General features: G+C 43.9%; 1 protein-coding gene across 10 annotated transcripts in view; it reads right to left on the reverse strand.

Annotated features, from left to right (window-relative positions):
* PIP5K1C (phosphatidylinositol-4-phosphate 5-kinase type 1 gamma) overlaps positions 1 to 20,315 on the reverse strand; it is a 264,928-nt gene that overhangs the window by 61,823 nt on the left and 182,790 nt on the right. For all 10 annotated transcript variants that reach the window (XM_069767800.1, XM_069767795.1, XM_069767799.1 and 7 more), the window contains 2 exons: positions 917 to 1,018; positions 663 to 762 (listed from right to left, as the gene is read on the reverse strand). In XM_069767800.1, coding sequence (XP_069623901.1) covers positions 663 to 762; positions 917 to 1,018 — 202 coding nt within the window. The remainder of the gene's footprint in view (positions 1 to 662; positions 763 to 916; positions 1,019 to 20,315) is intronic.

Below are 20,315 nucleotides of genomic sequence, written 5' to 3' on the forward strand. Positions count from 1 at the left end.
GGTGCACAAAGAGTATATATTCTTTTTTATTTACTTCACAATGGGGACTACTTCTTTCAAATAAAGAGATTCACCAAGTGAACAACTTCTTTAAAAACATGAACTAAAGCTGACATTCTGTGCATTGCAATCTGCATAATGAGCTAGATATAAAGATTATATCCAAACTCTTTAATATGGATCCCAAAAAAAAAAACAGGGATAATAAGGGAGGGAATAGCTCTTGTCTCATTTTGGCTGGTTGTTTTCTATTTGAAATGCAGAAGCAGTTGCCGGTTAATCTGAGTCCATAATTATCGTAATTATTCTTCCAATAACTAAGTTCTTATTTGAAAAACGGAGAAGTCAGCATTGACATGGTCACAATGCAAGCAAAAAAGGAAACAACGTGTATTTTATATTGCATGATAAATGGGTGCATGAAAACAGTTGTTTCCCTAAGAAAAAACAGTGTGACCAGGGGATGTACTGTTTTGCCGATAACAGAAGTTTCCAGCAAAACTATATATGCCCACCTACCAATCAATGATGATGCCCTGATTTTCATCCATGGTGCTGTTTTGTCAGTGCTGTCCAGTCTGACCTTACCCTAAAAGTCTAGATACTAGGCCACTTTATCATTTCATCTAAACAAATATTTCAGAAGCCTTGAATGAACTTACAAAATAAATGTCCGTCACAGGCACCTCATCATCTTCCTCAGATCGCTGACTGCCTGTTTCTTCAACCAGACAAGTCCTCCCAGAACAGCCTGAGGCCTCACTGTAAAAGGGAAAAAGCTGCAATGAATTGATCACAGAGAAAAAAAAAATCTTACCTTGGGTATATAGTTTTTGCTCTTTCTAAGATTACTCCTCTAGAAGAATATTTTTATGCAATTTTTGGTGCAAATATCTTTATTTTGGTAATTTCATACCCGTGCTTTTCCATTTCTGGTTGAATCACAGTATCACATTGTCTTGGCTCCATCTCAACTGTAATCTGCTGAACATCTTCTACTCGTGTCTCCTCATAGGTCCTAGACAGAAACAAAGAATGAAACAGAACTCCACTTATACTTAATGTGGAACGGATGAGAGTACTAGTGTTGAAAGGAATAATACAGTCATGGCCAAAAGTATTGAGACCCCTGCAACTCTGTCAGATAATTGATTAATTTTCTTCCTGAAAATGATTGCAATCACAAATTCTTTGGTATTATTATCTTCATTTAATTTGTCTTAAATGAAAAAACACAAAAGAGAATGAAGCAAAAAGCAAAACATTGATCATTTCACACAAAACTTCAAAAATGGGCCAGACAAAAGTATTGGCACCCTCAGCCTAAGGCTAAGTTCACATTGCGTAAGTGGGTATCCACTAACGGAATCCGTTACATAGCGCCACTAACGCAATGTAATGGATCCGTTAACGCACCCATTGACCGCAATGTATGTAACGCATCCTAACGCATGCCATTTTTGGCATGCGTTAGCGATGTTCTGTTATTTTGTGACGGACCTCGAACGCTGCTTGCAGCGTTTTTGGGTCCGTTCTCGCTAGCGCAGATTGGGCATCTGCGCTAGCACGATCGCTAAACGCAGTCCCTTTTTGGACATTGTGTTAACGCAGTTCGTTAGCGTATGCGCTAAACGGACTGCACTAACGCAATGTGAACCTAGCCTAATACTTGGTTGCACAACCTTTAGCCAAAATAACTGCGACCAACCGCTTCCGGTAACCATCAATGAGTTTCTTACAATGCTCTGCTGGAATTTTAGACCATTCCTCTTTGGCAAACTGCTCCAGGTCCCTGATATTTGAAGGGTGCCTTCTCCAAACTGCCATTTTTAGATCTCTCCACAGGTGTTCTATGGGATTCAGGTCTGGACTCATTGCTGGCCACCTTAGAAGTCTCCAGTGCTTTCTCTCAAACCATTTTCTAGTGCTTTTTGAAGTGTGTTTTGGGTCATTGTCCTGCTGGAAGACCCATGACCTCTGAGGGAGACGCAGCTTTCTTACACTGGGCCCTACATTATGCTGCAAAATTTGTTGGTAGTCTTCAGACTTCATAATGCCATGCACACGGTCAAGCAGTCCAGTGCCAGAGGCAGCAAAGAAACCCCAAAACATCAGGGAACCTCCGCCATGTTTGACTGTAGGGACTGTGTTCTTTTCTTTGAATGCCTTTTTTCTCCTGTAAACTCTATGTTGATGCCTTTGCCCAAAAAGCTCTACTTTTGTCTCATCTGACCAGACAACATTCTTCCAAAACGTTTTAGGCTTTTTCAGGTAAGTTTTGGCAATCTCCAGCCTGGCTTTTTTTAGGTCTCGGGGTAAGAAGTGGGGTCTTCCTGGGTCTCATACCATATAGTCCCTTTTCATTCAGACGCCGACGGATAGTACGGGTTGACACTGTTGTGCCCTCAGACTGCAGGGCAGCTTGAACTTGATTGGATGTTAGTCGAGGTTCTTTATCCAACATCCGCACAATCTTGCATTGAAATCTCTTGTCAATTTTTCTTTTCCGTCCACATCTAGGGAGGTTAGCCACAGTGCTATGGGCTTGAAACTTCTTGATGACACTGCGCACGGTAGACACAGGAACATTCAGGTCTTTGAAGATGGACTTCTAGCCTTGAGATTGCTCATGCTTCCTCACAATTTGGTTTCTCAAGTCCTCAGACAGTTCTTTGGTCTTCTTTCTTTTCTCCATGCTCATTGTGGTACACACAAGGACACAGGACAGAGGTTGAGTCAACTTTAATCCATGTCAACTGGCTGCAAGTGTGATTTAGTTATTGCCAACACCTGTTAGGTGCCACAGGTAAGTTACAGGTGCTGTTAATTACACAAATTAGAGAAGCTTCATATGATTTTTCGAACAGTGCCAATACTTTTGTCCACCCCCTTTTTTATGTTTGGTGTGGAATTATATCCAATTTGGCTTTAGGACAATTCTTTTTGTGTTTTTTTTCATTTAAGACAAATTAAATGAAGAGAATACCAAATAATTTGTGTTTGCAATCATTTTCAGGAAGAAAATGAGTATTATCTGACAGAATTGCAGGGGTGTCAATACTTTTGGCCATGACTGTACAGTGGGGAAAATAAGTATTTACCGGTAATACACTGCAGATTTTGCAAGTATTCGCACCTACAGAGAATGGAGAGGTCTGGAATTTTTTATCGTAGGTACATTTCAACTGTTAGAGACAGAATCTAAAAATAAAAACTAGAAATTCTAAATTGTATGATTTTTAACTCCTTTCCGACCTTAAGGCACCAGCCTTACCGACCTGAGATGTACTTGTACGTCATTGCTAAACTGAGCTCTCATTTATCTGCAGTCACCATCTTAAGGTACCTTCACACTAAACGATATCGCTAGCGATCCGTGACGCTGCAGCGTCCTCGCTAGCGATATCGTTCAGTGTGACACGCAGCAGCGATCAGAATCCTGCTGTGATGTCGTTGGTCGGGGCTAGAGGGCCAGCACTTTCTTTGGTCGCTGGCTCTCCCGCTGACATCGCTGAATCGGCGTGTGTGACACCGATTCAGCGAGGTCTTCGCTGATAACCAGGGTAAACATCGGGTTACTAAGTGCAGGGCCGCGCTTAGTAACCCGATGTTTACCCTGGATACCATCCTAAAAGTAAAAAAAACAAACACTACATACTTACCTACCGCTGTCTGTCCCCGGCGCTGTGCTTTCCTGCACTCACTGTGAGCACAGCGGCCGGAAAGCAGAGCGGTGACGTCACCGCTCTGCTTTCCGGCCACTGTGCTCACAGCCAGTACAGAGAAGCACAGCGCCGAGGACAGACAGCGGAAGGTAAGTATGAAGCGTTTGTTTTTTTTACTTTTAGGATGGTAACCAGGGTAAACATCGGGTTACTTAGCGCGGCCCTGCGCTTAGTAACCCGATGTTTACCCTGGTTACCGGCATCGTTGGTCGCTGGAGAGCGGTCTGTGTGACAGCTCTCCAGCGACCAAACAGCGACGCTGCAGCGATCCGGATCGTTGTCTGGATCGCTGCAGCGTCGTTTAGTGTGAAGGTACCTTTAGAGCTGAACACATAGCATTGTCATCTTGGGGAGGGGGTGACGCGGCCCCTGCAACTACGATCACTATGATTGCCCGCCATCCCCCACTCCCGATTGGAACCCCCTGCAACAGCCAATTGTAGCGTTTACCAGTGTCTCAGGCAATGGGATTGCCTGAAACACCAATGTCCAGCCTAGGATCGGTGTTATAAGACACCAGGGCCAGTTCTGATTGGGGTGATTGACGATGACATCGATTGCACAGCGATTTGACATGGCAGTGACCGATCTGTAATTCCTCTTATTAGCTGCGGATTTGTACAGGGCAGTTATTCTGTCCCTCTGTGCGCCGTGCTGGGCCTTGTGATATCACAGGCTTCTGTGGCATCACAATTGCTTCTGCTGCTGCCTGCTACTGCTGAAAAGAAGAAATAAGAGTTGCTGATCCCTGATCTTTCCTAACCCACCCCAATCCCCCTCTCACGCCTTTTACACCCCCTTCCCTTTTGACAATCGCTAATCAGTACTTGATCGCTCAATTTTTGGCAGTTTTTTCTTTTTTGTGCGTTCTGCAGCCAACAAGCGTTGATCAGTGATGTATATCATTGATCACAGTCCTTGCTCGCTGTTTTCCAGGATTTTTATTTTGTACCTGTCCATCTCCCCACCCCTTTGCACCACCTCCATGTGTGCATCCAGTAGCTGCTGAGCGTTGGAAGCAAATCACTGATCCACACTCGTGCTCTCAGCATTCCACAATTCTTTTCCCCTTCCCTTGCACCACTCCGTGTGTGTTTCCTGCAGACACCGGTCAGATGTACATCACTGATTAGCATCCACACTTGCTTTAGGCAAGAACTTCTCTAGTAGCCTTCTACGACAGCCACCAGGAGGTTGTCTCCATACCCTAATGGGGGACAGGAAGCACAAGAGGTTAAAAACCCCTCCCACCTCCCATTAACCAGTGTCTTTCCTTTCCCCCATGGGGTATGGAGAGGTTACTGGTGCGCTGCAGTGGCGGCTCTAGCAGTGTACCTGGTTTTTTATTTCTTTGCCGGGCACTAATGGTCGGGTTCCCCGGGGCTTCCTCCTGCGCTGTGCCTCCCGTCTCCTCTGGATTCTGGGACCGCGTTCCCGGTCCTCCTGCGTCCTCTTGCGGGGACAAAGCTGGTCGGTGAGCCCACCCGGAGGCCTCCCTGAGCTCTCCGGCGTCTCCCCCTCCAGCGCACGCTGTTCGGCGACCCGGAAGTCAGGTGACTCTCCACTTCCGGGTCGGCGCTCCTGTACAGGAGCGACACAGTCCAGCGCTATGGATCACCGAACGGCGTGCGAGGCACGCTGCATCCTCGCACGCCTGCCTGGGACTGCAGAGGGGGAGGGGAGGCTAATTGCCACGCGCTGGTGCAGGCTTATTTTCTATATAAGCTGCGAAGACGTCTCAGGTAAGCCAGCTGTAGCATGGATTCGTCTTGCCCTGCAGCTGCAGAGCCCAGCGCTCCTCAAGCCCTAGTAAGTGTGGCAGAGGGGGTCCCATTTAAAGGTACATTTAAATATACCTTCTTACACTGCTTCCTCTCTCATTGCAGGGAGTCAAGCCTGGCCCTAAAAACATTACCAAACGCAAATGTGCTACCTGTAATGTGAAAATGCCACTAGATTGGGAGAAAAAGTTGTGCCAACCTTGTACGGATAAAATCGTCCGAGCGGAACACCCTTCATTGATTGATGAAATTCGCTCCTTGGTTAGGCAGGAGGTTCAAACCTCTTTGGCCACACTCGCCCCACCCTCACCGCCACCACCATCCTCACCAGGTCCATCACTCCCCAAAAAGAGGAAAATCCAGGAGTATTCTGAGTCAGAGTCTGAGGGGTCTTATACGTCTTCCTCTGTCAAATGGGAAGATGTGTTACCCCATAAATCTGCGGAAATTAGGAAATACCTTTTTTCCTCTGAATATATTGAGGAATTGGTGTCTGCAGTGAAGAACACCATGGGGCTAAAAGAGGAATCAGTTCCTCAGTCTATACAAGACGAACTGTTCGGTATACATACTGAAAAACAACCTGGGTTTCCCGTCCATAAAAGCATAATAGATATGATTAATAATGAATGGGAATTGCCCGAGAAAAGGCTAACAACGCCTCCAGATTTTAAACATCGGTTTCCTCTTGATGAGGACTCAATAAAATGGAGCATCCCAAAAATTGATGTCCAGGTGGCTAGAGTGGCTAAGAAGACGGCTCTGCCGTTCGAAGATTCTTCCCAATTAAAGGACCCCTTGCATAGGAAGATTGAGAGCCTTCTCAAAAAGTCCTGGGAAACGTCTACCTCGGCCCTCAGATTCACCTGCGTTGCCCGCTCTCTCTTCCATTGGATAGAAGAGTTAAAAAGCCACATCTCTCAGGGTACCCCGAGAGAGGAGGTACTGGACTCCTTGCCTATCTTGCACAGAGCAACAGGGTTCCTTGCAGACGCCTCACTGGAATCTATCCGGGTGGCCGCCAGATCCTTGGTCCAGACAAATTCAGCCAGATGAGCTCTCTGGTTAAAAATGTGGAGCAGAGACGTTACTTCAAAAATAAAACTATGTTCCATTCCCTTTAAGGGTGACTACGTGTTTGGGCCCTCTTTAGATGACATCTTAGAGAAAGCCACAGACAGAAAGAAAACCCTTCCTGAACAGAGACCTCCCAGGAAGCGTTTTTTTCGACCCTCCCAGCCCCAGCCCTCCCAGGGTAAAGGGAAAGGAAAAACCGGGAGGTGGAGTTATGCTAAGGGGAAGCCTAAAAACATCCTTATTCCCCAACAAACACAACAAGAAAAGCAATGACTCCGATCCGGTGGGGGGGAGGCTTTCGAACTTCGTTCACAGTTGGCAGAATATCTCCAACAGCCCCTGGGTGGTGAGTGTTATCCAACAGGGTCTACTGATAGAGTTCGATGCGCCTCCTCCCAGGATCTTAAGAGTCACCTCCCCGTCATCTCGGGAGACTCAAAAGTTGATGATGGCTGGAATACAGGACTTGCTAGACTCAAGAGCTATTTCCATGGTCCCGGTGAACGAGCAAGGGGAAGGACACTATTCCCGTAACTTCATGATAAAAAAGCCTTCCGGGCAATCTCGGATTATAATAAATCTAAAAGCTCTCAACAAATACATAACCTACCGCAAGTTCAAGATGGAGTCAGTAAAAACAATAGACCTCAAGGATGCCTATTTCCATATTCCAATGCATCCTCGTCACAGGAAATACCTAAGATTTGCGATCCAATTCAACCAAAAAAATCTTACATTTCCAATACAATGTTCTCCCCTTCGGGATCTCCTAAGCCCCAAGGGTGTTTTCCAGAGTCATGGCAGAAGCAGTAGCCCATATCAGGAGCCAAGACATCGCTATAGTACCGTACTTGGACGACCTGTTAATAATTGGTCCTTCCGCCGAAGTTCTCAGAGAATTTCCAAAACTCTGAACATCTTACAGCTTTTGGGTTGGATTCCAAATCTAAAAAAGTCTCAGCTATCACCATCAAAGGTGAGGAAATTACTCGGAGTCCTCTAGGATTCAGAAGGTCAAAAATCCTTCCTACCAGAGGAACATCGGATAAATCTAATTTCCAAGGTCTCACACTTCAGAAAACAATCCAAATTACCTAAACAGAATAGTTTACACTCCAGGGAAGGTAAAGGCCTCGTTAACCTGGTGGGCGATCCAATCAAACCTGCTGAAAGGAGTAGACTGGGTGCAAGATCCGCTGATTACAGTGACAACAGACGCCAGTCAAAAAGGTTGGGGAGCAGTGGTCTCGCAAATCCCATTCCAGGGTCACTGGAATCAGAGAGAAAGCTCCAGTTCCTCCAACTCCAGAGAATTGTTGGCAGTGGAGAGGGCCCTTCTGGCAGCCAGCAGTCTCATTATAGGTCAACATGTCAGAATTTACTCGGACAATATGACGACTGTTGCGCATCTAAAACACCAGGGAAGTCCGAAGTTCAACCAATTAAGAGCAATATCAAACAGAATATTTTGCTGGGCAGAGAAACATCTACTCTCACTTTCAGCGATACACCTCAGGGGGTCAGTGAACATTCATGCAGATCGCCTAAGTCGTCACGACTTGCATCCAGGAGGATGGAGCCTGAAGGCGGACGTTTTCAGAATGTTGACAGACAGATGGGGTCTTCCCGATATAGACCTTCTAGCGTCCAGCCAGAATGCACAGGTCGAGAACTACTTCTCCCTAAACCCCAAGGACAGGTCTCAGGGAGTAGACGCCTTCGCTCATACTTGGAGGTTCCATCTAGCATACGTGTTCCCTCAAATATCGTTACTTGCGAAGACCCTCCGGAAGATCCGGGACGATCAGGTCCAGGCTATCTTAGTAGCTCCAGCATAGCCGAAGAGGAGCTGGTACCACCTCATCGAAGAACTGAAGGTGGACGGTCCAGTCTTTCTTCAAGCATCAGAAGATCTTCTCTGCCAGGGCCCCTTTTATCATCCAGAACCACAAAAGTTCAAACTGGCAGCCTGGCTATTGAAGCCCAGGTACTAAGAGCTAGGGGCCTTTCAGAGTCAGTAATCTCTACTCTACAGAAATCTAGAAAACCTATTACCAATGCCATATATGGCAAAATCTGGAATAGATTCTCCTCGTGGTGTCATCCTCATAAACCTGACCCTTTTCATCCTAATATTTCACAAATATTAGATTTTTTACAAAAAGGATTAGAGTTGGGCCTGAAGCCAAGTACCTTGAAAGTTCAGGTGTCAGCCTTGAGCTCCGTCTTCGATCAAGACCTTGCGGGTCATCGTTGGATAAAGAGGTTTATGGTCGCAGCATCAAGACATTGTCCAAGAACACAAATTTTCGTGCCATCATGGGACTTAAACATAGTTCTAAAGGATCTTACGGCTCCTCCATTTGAGCCATTATCATCTTGTTCCTCGCAACTTCTGTCCTGCAAGACGGCCTTCTTGGTTGCAATTTCTACTGCAAGACGAGTGGGGGAAATACAAGCCCTTTCAGTAAGAGAGCCTTATCTTACCATAAGGGATGACTCCATCGTGTTCCGTCCAGATCCATGTTTCCTACCGAAGGTAGTGTCAGAATTTCATCGATCACAGGATATAGTCCTCCCATCGTTCTGTCACAATCCTTCAAATCCGGAAGAACACAGATTTCATACCTTGGATGTACGACGTATAGTGTTATACTACTTAGAACATACTAAATCGTTTAGAATTGACAAAAATCTCTTCGTTCATCTTTCTGGCAGAAACAAAGGCAAGAAGGTAGCGAAGAGTACCATTGCCAACTGGATAAAAAAGGCCATTTCTGAAGCATACCTAACTCAGAATATTGCTATTCCTGTGGGCCTAAAAGCTCATTCCACCAGATCTACTTCCGTCTCTTGGGCTGAAAGGGCTGGCACTTCAACAGAGCAGATTTGCAGGGCAGCAACATGGTCTTCTCTACACACATTTACTAAGCATTATAGATTGGACTTCTGGTCCAATCGGGATCTTGCTTTTGGCCGAAAAGTTCTTCAGGCTGTGGTCCCTCCCTAAATACAGAATTGGTTGGCATTCCTCCTGGTGGCTGTCGTGGAAGGCTACTAGAGAAAATCGAATTATTCTTACCGTTAATTCGGTTTCTAGGAGCCTTCCACGACAGCATTAATTCCCTCCCGATGTTCTTGGATATTTTTCTGAGAACCTAAAGGTAACCGGTGCTATGGGTTCAGTTGTAAGTCACTGGTTAATGGGAGGTGGGAGGGGTTTTTAACCTCTTGTGATTCCTGTCCCCCATTAGGGTATGGAGACAACCTCCTGGTGGCTGTTGTGGAAGGCTCCTAGAAACCGAATTAACGGTAAGAATAATTCTATTTTTTGCTTTCCCTTTTTTTTTTTTATCTCCTTTATCCAACATATCCGTGCATGCATCCTAAAGCTGTAGAGCGTTGGTCAGTGGCAAACATTACTGGACGGTTTCCAGCTGTGATTTTTTTGTCAAATAAGAATAGAGTAAAACATGATTTAGATTAGTTCATGGGATTAGATTAGGGACAGTAAAAATATACTGTAGTAATCGTCGTCTACTACAGAATATTTTTTCTGAATCATCTGTGCATCTGTCGAACAGCTGTCAAGCGCTGTTTACTGACGCACATCAGTGATCAACCTCCGGTTGTTACGGTAAGAAAATATTTTGGGTTAGGGATAGTAAAAAATATACTGTAGTAATTAACATCTAACATAATAATCGGGAGATTGTTAATTATTGTCGATCCTATCCTACATGTCAGTTAACTACTCCTGTTTTCATGTCCGCAGACCCCTAAGCCGGTACCCATTATAGAGGTCCAAAGTGAACGGATTACCATGGACCTTGTATGGCCCTAGTTAAGTCCGTCAAAGGCCACCAATACATGTTGGTGGTCATGGCCTATAAAACAAGGTCCCCGGAGACAGTTCCACTGAGGAACTCCTCAGCCAGAAGTATAACCAAGAGAAACTCCATGTTTTCTCTTGTACGAGCCTTGCTCTGGGAGATACTGACGGACCAAGAAACGCCGTTCATGTCCAAGGTAATGAGACTTATGCAAGACCCTCCCAGATTACCCAACCCAGGACATATGTGAATCGTCTGCAGATGGACGGCCTCATGGAGAGGTTCAACAAAACCTTGAAATTTATGCTGAAGAAGGTCATGGAGAATGATGGCTGGGACTGGGATTGCCTATTACCGTACCTACTGTTCTCCATTACAGAAGTCCCACAAGGCCTCTATGGGATTCTCGTCATTCCAGCTGTTATAGGGACGGCACCCTCCGAGACTTCTGAACATTGCAAAGACGACCTGGGAAGCGTAGGTAACACCCCATCAAAGCATTAAACATGTGGCCCAGATGCAGGACAGGACCGCGAGGGTGATGACGATTGTGAGGGAGAGCCTCCTTCAAGCACAATATGCCCAGGCAAGGATCTACAATCAGTCGGCGAGACAGATAGTTTAGCCCTGGAGAATGGATGTTAGAGTTGATCCCCACAGTGAAAAGTAAGTTCGTTGCCAAGTGGCAAGGGCCTTATGAAGTGGTCAAAAAATTGAGTGATGGTCCACCAACAATGGAGAAGAAAGCAGAACCAGGTGTACCACATTAACATGCTCAAAACTATGGCAAGACAGGGAACTGGTTGAAGCGACGTGCTGAGGGCCAATTCTGAAGCCAGAGTCAAGGATGTCACAGTGGCAGACACGGTCACGGGCTCACAAACAACAATGCAGAGAGCTGTTTCAGAGGAATCGGGACCTGTTTTTGGAGTTGCAAGGTTGTACCCAAGTTGTTGAGCTTGAAATCCTGACAGAATCCCATGTGAGAGTGAACCAAAAGCCATATAGGATTCCAGAAGCCCACCGTGAGGTGATCTCCAAGGAGGTGAGGACAATGTTGAGACAGGGCATCATTGAGGAGTCAAAGAGTGATTAGTCCAGCCCTATTATCCTTGTGCCGAAGCCGGATGGAGAGAGGCATTCCTGAAATGACCATAGGAAGCTGAAAGAGGTGCCCAAGTTCGACACATTCGATGCCTCGGGTTGACACTCTCATTGAGAGACCTAACAAAAGGGCACTGACAAAATATCCTGTCCACAAAAGCCAAGGGGATGACGGCTTTGTCTACACCAAAATGGTGCTTTCAGCAGACTAGGAAGCCGTTCAGCATGCAAGGAGTCCTAGCTAGTTTGCAGAGGGCTATGGACCGGATTCTAGCTTCTCACAAAAAGTACATCGCAGTTTATCTGGACGACATTGTGAGCTTCAGCCCAGACTGGGGAAGTTATCTGCAGACGGTCCAGGTAGTACTGGGTGCACTGAAGAAGGCAGGGTTTACCATAAACCCAAAGAAGTGTACCATGGGGAAAGAAAAGGCAAAATACTTGTGCTACATCATTGGGAGGAGCGAAATAAAGCAGCAAATAGGTAAGGTGGAGGCAATCAAAAGTGTCCACAACCGGTCTCCAAAAAGCAGGTTAGGTCGTTTTTGGGGCATTGTGGGATAATATAGGCAATTTATCTCGAATTTCGCCATGACAGCCACCCCCCTGACTGATCTTCACAAGAGCACAAAGATGTCAATGGCCAAATGGGATTCTGAAGCAGAGATGGCATTCCAGAGTTGAAGCTCGCCTTATGGAAACTGCCCGTCTTGGTCGCACCTGACTTTACTAAGGAGTTCATGGACCAGATGGACGCCTCTGAGGTCGGTTTGCAGGCTGTGTTGTCCCAGGAAATAGATGGGGACAAAATCCAGCCCTATACCAGAGTAAAAAAAACTCCTCCTGTGAAAAGAACTATGAAATCGTAGAGAGAGTGTGCTTGGACATCAAGTGGGCAATTGATACCCTGAGAAATTACCTGTTAGGCAACAAGTTCAGGCTAGTGTTAGATCAAGCACCCCTGAGATGGATGAGGGAAAAGGAAGGGAAGAATGTCCGGGTGACTAGGTGGTGTCTAGAGCTCCAGGACTTTAGTTTTTATATCGAGCACAGGCCCATGAATCTACTTGGTAGCACACATGCGCTGTCCAGACTTCCCTGTTTAGCGAGTGAAGGTGCAAAAAACCCCAGCTTTGGGCAGAGGGGGCAGATGTGACAAATTCACTGGCAAAAAGCTGGAGGGGAGGCTATTGGCTTTATTGATTTGAAACCCAGAAGTTCTGCTCCAGAACACTAAGTTTTGAGAAGGATTAACCAGGCATCTTGTTTAAGGACAGGATTTTTGTGGACAACATTACGTGGGGAGGTTGTCCACCTTATCTCCACCCCAGGGTGTGGTCTGGGGCTTAAATAGTCAGCCTCCATAGGCAATCAAAATTCAGTGTGTTTGGGAGAGAGTAACGTCAGGAAAGAACTTGTGTTGGTGCTAAACTGAACCATGTGTTTTTGCTCGCCCTTAGCGGGCGGATCCCTGCAGACATATTGAGCGCCCCCCGAGGAAGCAGCACATGCGAAACGCGCGTCGGGGCTCCCCTTACCGCACACGGCAGCAGGTTGGTACTCTGTATGTGTACCCTTTCATTAGTAGTATGTAGGCAGACTATAGGCTTTATCTACCTTATTGTATGGGACTTTTCCCCTTATGCTTGACTCTTACCTCCAGCCTTAGTATAGTGTATGCCACATTATATATATTTGGCCCATATTATGTACTTTATGGATAGCATTTAAACATACAATCTCTTGCACTAGGCACTTTACTGTATATCATCTTGCATATTGGGTATCTCCCTGCATTGGCACTTTATTTGTGAGCACTTATTATTTGTTCCATATCTTACTCTTATAAACACTAATATGATCTCATTATGTGCATTACGCAATACACATCAATCTTAGTGATCTATGTATGATTTTGTGCACTTTTTTGTATCAGTGTAACTGTCCATGATTTTGGAATAGTTCCTTTGATGATCTTTTTGCTCCATATATGTGTCATTTGTCCCGTGTGTGGTACTAGTGTCGCCTCTTTTTATCCTGTTTCATTGCATCCCATTACTTGGTTTTTATCTATTTTTTGTACTCTAGTTATATGGTTCTCTAATAAATTGTCATAATAAAATTGTTATATTTTAGCTCTTAGTGTCCATTTTTCTTTTGGGTTTCTATATGAACTGTAAGATACCATTTTGTTTTGCTTTCCTGTTTTGCCCAAATGGCAGTGTTTATTTTACTTCACCATGGTTTATGCCGCATGTACCTAATAAACTAGTGACGGACTTAGAGACAGTGTTCCTGTTTCTACCTCCGTGAACCGCTGAGTGAGCTGCTCTACCACACTGCACAGTAAGAGGGCCAGGTATGTAATTCAGCTGTACTACCTGTGTGAAAGTACCTCAGGGTACATCCACAAGTTTAGGGTTTATGAAGGGATTAAACCCCCTAAATGCCCCATTGTCCTGGGAGTGAGTGGGAAAATTGTGTGGGAAAATTGTGTGGGATTTGGTGCACCCACTGCTGGATCAAGGTTATTGCCTCTATGAAGATAACATTTTTACCAGCATCCCACTGTTCAAGTCCCTCTCTGCACGAAGTACTGCAGCCTGCGGTACTGTCCGCAAAAAATTGGAGAGACCTCCCTATGACGCTAATTGGGCACCTGCTCAGAAAGAGTGAGAGCAGAGCCCAATGTAGCAACAAAATGCTGCTGGTCAAGAATAAGGACAAGTGGGATGTCCTTTTCTTGACCACTATACATGGTGATAGCAGAACCTGAACCGCTGTGTACTGGGGTACAACAACAACAACATGGGGGGAGTTGATCTCTCTGATCAAGTCCTCCAGCTGTACAGTACCATGAGAAAGGCAAGGAGTGTTACAAGAAGCTGGCCGTGCACATTGTACAGATGGCAATGTACAACACTTTTTTTGCCATCCCAATGTGCAGGCCAGAGTGGTACGTCATACCTTCAATTCCAGGAGGTAGTGATTAAGGCCCTGATATTTCACAGTCAGGAAGTAGCGGGCCCCAGAACTTCCGGAACTGAAGGTGTCAGTATTATAGCAGGCCAACATTTCATCAGTGAGGTCCCTGAAATTGCGAACAAAGGAAGGTTGCAAAAAAGGTACACAGTCTGTTACAAAAGGGGAATAAGCAAGGACACCATTTGTCACTGCGACACCTGCCCCAACTAACCTGGCATGTATATAAAAGAATGCTTCAGACTGTACCACACATTAATAGACTACTAAATTAATTTTTGACTTACACAACTCACGTATGATAACCTGGAGTATACTATGCAACTCACATATGCCAACCTGATGAACTCTACATATTTTATGTAAATGCCACCATGTTATACAGTTCAAATACCAGGAAAACACTAGATGAATTCTACTTATGGTCTTTTTTTTTTTTTTTTAACAGTTTAGGAACATCCGGGGCTGTGCAAACGCGACATGACTATGCAGACCATTTCATTAAAGTCTGCATTCCAAAACATCACTCCTTTACTTCGGAGCCCTGACATGTGCCCAAACCGTAGTTTTCTTTCACACATGGCGTATCGATGTATTCATGAGAAATAGCAACATTTTTGGCTTCTATTTTCTCCTGTTACCCTTGAGAAAATAAAAATCGGGGCTTGGATTATTTTATGGAAAACAAATGTATTTTCTTTTTATTTTTACGGTTCTATGTTCTAAATTTCTGTGAAGCACCTGGGGGTTCAAAGTGCTCACCACCCATGTAGATACATTCCTTAAGGGGTCTAGTTTCCTAAATAGGGTCACTTGTGGGGTTTTCCACTGTTTAGGCACATCATGGGCTCTCCTAACCTGACATTGCGTCCGCTTAGGATTCCAGCAAATTTTGCACTCAAAAAGTCAAATGGTGCTCCTTCTCTTCCGAGCCCTGCTGTGTGCCCAAACAATGGTTTCCCCCCAAATATGCGGTATTGGCATGTTCAGGAGTAGTGATGAGCGAGTATACTTGTTGCTCGGTTTTACCCGAGCATGCTCGGGTGGTCTCCGAGTATTTGTGAGTGCTCGGAGATTTCGTTTTTGTTGACACAGCTGCATGATTTGCGGCTGCTAGACAGCTCGAACACATGTGGGGATTCCCTAGCAACCAGGCAACCCCCACATGTATTCAGGCTGGCTAGCAGCCATAAATCATGCAGCTGCCTAAATCTCTGAGCACTCACAAATACTCAGAGACCACCCGAGCAACGAGTATACTCGCTTATCACTATTCAGGAGAAATTGCACTACAAATGTTGTGGTCCATTTTTTCCTGTTACCCTCATCAAAATAAAATAATTGGGTCTAAAGTTAAATTTTAGTGAAAAAAAAGTTAAAATGTTCTTTTTTTCTGTCCACATTCCATTAATTCCTGTGAAGCACCTGAAGAGTTATTGCACTTCTTGAATGTGGTTTTGAGCATCTTGAGGGGTGAAGTTTTTAGAATGGTGTCACTTGTGGGTATTTTTTGTCATATAGGCTCCTCAAAGTCACTTCAAATGTGATGTGGTCCAAAATGGTTTTGCTTATTTTGTTGGAAAAATTAGACATCACTGGTCAACTGTTATCTCGATTTCCTAAAAAATTTGAAATGTTATTAACTATTCTGTCTGCCATCTCTCTGATTTAAGGACATAAGTATTCAAAGCTGGAAAATGGCAACATTTTCTAGATTTTTTCCAAATTTCCATTTTTTTCACAAATAAACGCGAGTCATATCAAAGAAATGTAACCACTAACATGAAGTTCAAAATGTAACGAAAAAACAATCTCAGAATTCGTGGGATCAATTGAAGCGATCCAGAGTTATTACCTTATAAACTGACAGTGGTCAGAATTGTGAAAATTAGCCTGGTCAGGAAGGTGCAAATGGCCTTGGAGGGTAAAGGGGTTAAATAATTAAATTGCAATTTATTGTATGAAATAAGTATTTGACCTACCAACGAACATGAATTCTGGCACTCACAGACCTGTTCGCTTTTCTTTAAGAAGCCCTCCTACTCTGCACTCACCTGTTTAAATTGCACCTGTTTGAACTTGTTACTTGTATAAAAGACACCTGTCCACACAATCAGTCACACTCCAACTTATCCGCCATGGCCAAGACCAAAGAACAGTCTAAGGACCCCAAGGACTAAATTGTAGACCTGCACAATGTTAAGATGGGCCATAGGAAAGTAGGCAAGCAGCTTGGTGACAAGGCAACAATTGTTGGCATAATCATTAGAAAAAGGAAAAAAACACAAGATGACTGTTTTCCTCAGTCTTGGGCTCCATGCATTATCTCTCCTCATAGGATAAGGATGATTCTGAGAAAGGTCAGGAATCAGTACAGAACTACATGGGAGGACCTGGTCAATGTCCTGAAGAGAGATGGGAGCACAGTCTCAAACGTTACAATTAGTAACTCACTATGCCGACATGAGTTAAAGTCCTGCAGAGCACGCAAGATTCCCCTGGTCATGTCAGAACATGCCCATTAGCAGTTTGCCAATGACCTTCTGGATGACCCAGAGGAAGTATGAGAGAAGGTCATGTGGTCAGATGAGACCAACATAGAACTTTTTGATATCAACTCCACTTGCAATGTTTGGAGGAAGAAAAAGGATAAGTACAACCCTAAGAACACTGTCCCAACCAGGAAGAATGGTGGGAAAACATCATACTTTGCAGGTGATTTTCTGCAAAGGAAAAAGGACGATTACACCGTATTGAAAGCAGGAAGGATGTGGTGATGTATTGTGAGATTTTGGAAAACAACCTCCTTCCCTCAGTAAGAGCATTGAAGATAGGTCATGGCTGGGTTTTCTAGCATGACAATAACCAGAAACACACTGCCAGGGCATCTGAAGATTAGCCAGTCTCCAGACCCAAACCCAATAGAAAATTTTTGGAGGTAGCTGAAACTTAAGGTTGCCCAACAACAGCCCAGAAACCTGAAAAACCTGGAGAAGATCTGTATGGAGGAGTGGGACAAAATCCCTGCTGCAGTGTGTGAAAACTCGGCCAAGAACTACAGGAAATGTCTGACTAATTACAAACATAGGTTTAAGTACCAAATATTAAGCTCGGTTTTTCTATTGTATCAAATACTTATTTCATGCAATAAAATGCTAATTAATTATGTGAAAATGCGATTTTCTGGTTTTTTTTTTTTTTATTTGTTCCCTCACAGGTGAAGTGTACCTACAATAAAAAACTATAGACCTCACTAATCTTTCTAGTTGTGAAAACTTGCAACATCAGCAGTGTATCAAAGAATTATTTTCCCTCAATTTATCACCATACAGTGAGTGCACACTAGTACCAAATATACATACTTCGGCATATGCTAAAATAAAAAATGTGAAATAGTACAAAGCACACAGCACAATATGTGCTATAAGGGTGAGACGACCCACTGCGGTGGGATGCATGTGTCACGCTCTGACTATTCGTGATTAGGGAAAGGGACCCTGAACCATCCTTAGGACTGGGGGCCTATCCATCCCTGCTCCCAAAGGTACCTCTAAAGGTGAAGAGGTTTGGCCACCCTCCTTATTGTTTTCTTGTTATTTTCTAAGCTGTCCCCTCTCCATCCCCAAGGAGGCCTGGAACAGAAATGCTACTGTATCAACAAATAAGAGACAAGGATAACAGAAACCAATAAACATACAAAAACTCAAAAAAAGGTAGAGCGCAATATAGGGAAGGAAAGTAAACGAATGTAAAAAAAAATGTGAATAGGACACTGAGGAAAGCATACACCCAAAAACAGCATGCAACAATCTCCAGTAGTAAAAGAGCACAGTGAGCTCAAAAATACTCTGTTGTAAAAAAAAAATAAATCACAGTAATAAGCAAGTGCTAGTCAAAAGATGAAAAAAAACAGGGTATTTAGTTGATACGTTTTTTCCCAAAAAATGTATACTAAGCTGCTCCACCAATCTTCAAGGTATACCCATATAGAGCAGTCCTAACTAATGTATAAAATCCCTATCTAATGTATTTAAAAACCTGATCATCTGTATAGTACCTAGACTGCTCTATATGGGTATACCTTGACGATTGGCGGTTTTTTTTTTCATCTTTTGACTAGCACTTGCTTATTACTGTGATTTTTTTTACAACAGAATATTTTTGACCTCACTGTGCTCTTCTGTCTTCAAGTTTCTTGGTGGTGTGTGAACAGGTTCCTACAGACTTGTTCAATGTGCAAGTAGCCATGTTTTTCTGGTTCTATTATTGTTCTCTTGTTTTTACAAGACTGGGGAGTCCACCACTCCTTTGTGGGTCATTTGCACTTAAGCTGTTCCATCCAGCATGTCCACATGGATATTCCCTCTCTGAACCCTGCTTATACAGGTACTATACAGATGATCAGGTTTTTAAATACATCAGATAGGGATTATATACATTAGTTAGGACTGCTCTATATGGGTATACTTTGACAATTGGTGGAGCAGCTTAGCATACATTTTTTTTGCAAAAAAATGTATCAACTAAACACCCTGTTTTTTTTTTCATCTTTTGACTAGACTTGTTTATTAGGCCGGCGTCACACTAGCGAGTTTTACGGACATATGAGAGGTGCCGAAAATATGAATTGCACACGGTACAATGTATTTTACATATCCGTATTATACAGTCTTGTACGGCCGTAGAAAATCGCAGCATGCTGCGTTTGTCAGCGTATTGCGCAAAAAAATACGCCAATGAAAGTCAATGGGGGCGAGAAAAATACAGATTACACATGGACCAACAGTGTGACTTGAGAGAAATACGCAGCGGTGTTCTATAGAAAAGCCGGCAATTCAGTGCTGTGTACAGTAAAATCACACTGACAGGTTAGAATAGAATAGCTAAAATAAATGTCTACACATAGTACAGGGGTATATATATAAATATATATATATTTATATTTCATACTCTTACAGCGCTAGATAGCAGAAAAGCCGGTAATTCAATTGCCGGCTTTTGCCATCTCCTTCTCAAACCTGACATAATATGAGACATGGTTTACATACAGTAAACCGTCTCATATCCCTTCTTTTATTATATATTCCTCTTTAATTTAATAGCTAGAGACCCCAAATTTGTCACAAAGACACTTCTTACATTACTAAAGGGTTAAATCCCAGAAAAAAAATGGCGTGGGCTCCCGCGCAATTTTCTCCGCCAGAGTGGGAAAGCCAGTGACTGAGGGCAGATATTAATAGCCTAGAGAGGGACCATGGTTATAGGACCCCCCCTGGCTAAAAACATCTGCCACCAGCCACCTCAGAAAAGGCACATCTGGAAGATGCGCCTATTCTGGCACTTAGCCTCTCTCTTCCCACTCCCGTGTAGCGGTGGGATATGGGGTAATGAAGGGTTAATGTCACCTTGCTATTGTAAGGTGACATTAAGCCAGGTTAATAATGGAGAGGCGTCGATTAGGACACCTATCCATTATTAATCCAATAGTACGATATGGTTAATAAAACACACACACATTATTAAAAAGTATTTTAATGAAATAAAGACACATGCTGTTTTAATATTTTATTATACTCTTAATCCACCTGAAGACCCTTGTCACCTGAAACAAAGTTAAAAAAAAACCAAACAACAATATTCCATACCTTCCGTCGTTAAGTCTTGTCCCACGCTGTAAATCCATCTGAAGGGGTTAAATCATTTTACACCCAGGAGCTCTGCTAATGCAGTTGTGCTCCTGACTGTAAAACTTGATGAATGAATGGAATGCAGGCGAATGAACTGTAGTTACCTCGAGTCGCGGTGATGCGCCC

This window comes from Ranitomeya imitator, chromosome 1 (assembly GCF_032444005.1).
Source record: "Ranitomeya imitator isolate aRanImi1 chromosome 1, aRanImi1.pri, whole genome shotgun sequence".
NCBI classification, from domain to species: Eukaryota; Metazoa; Chordata; class Amphibia; order Anura; family Dendrobatidae; genus Ranitomeya; species Ranitomeya imitator.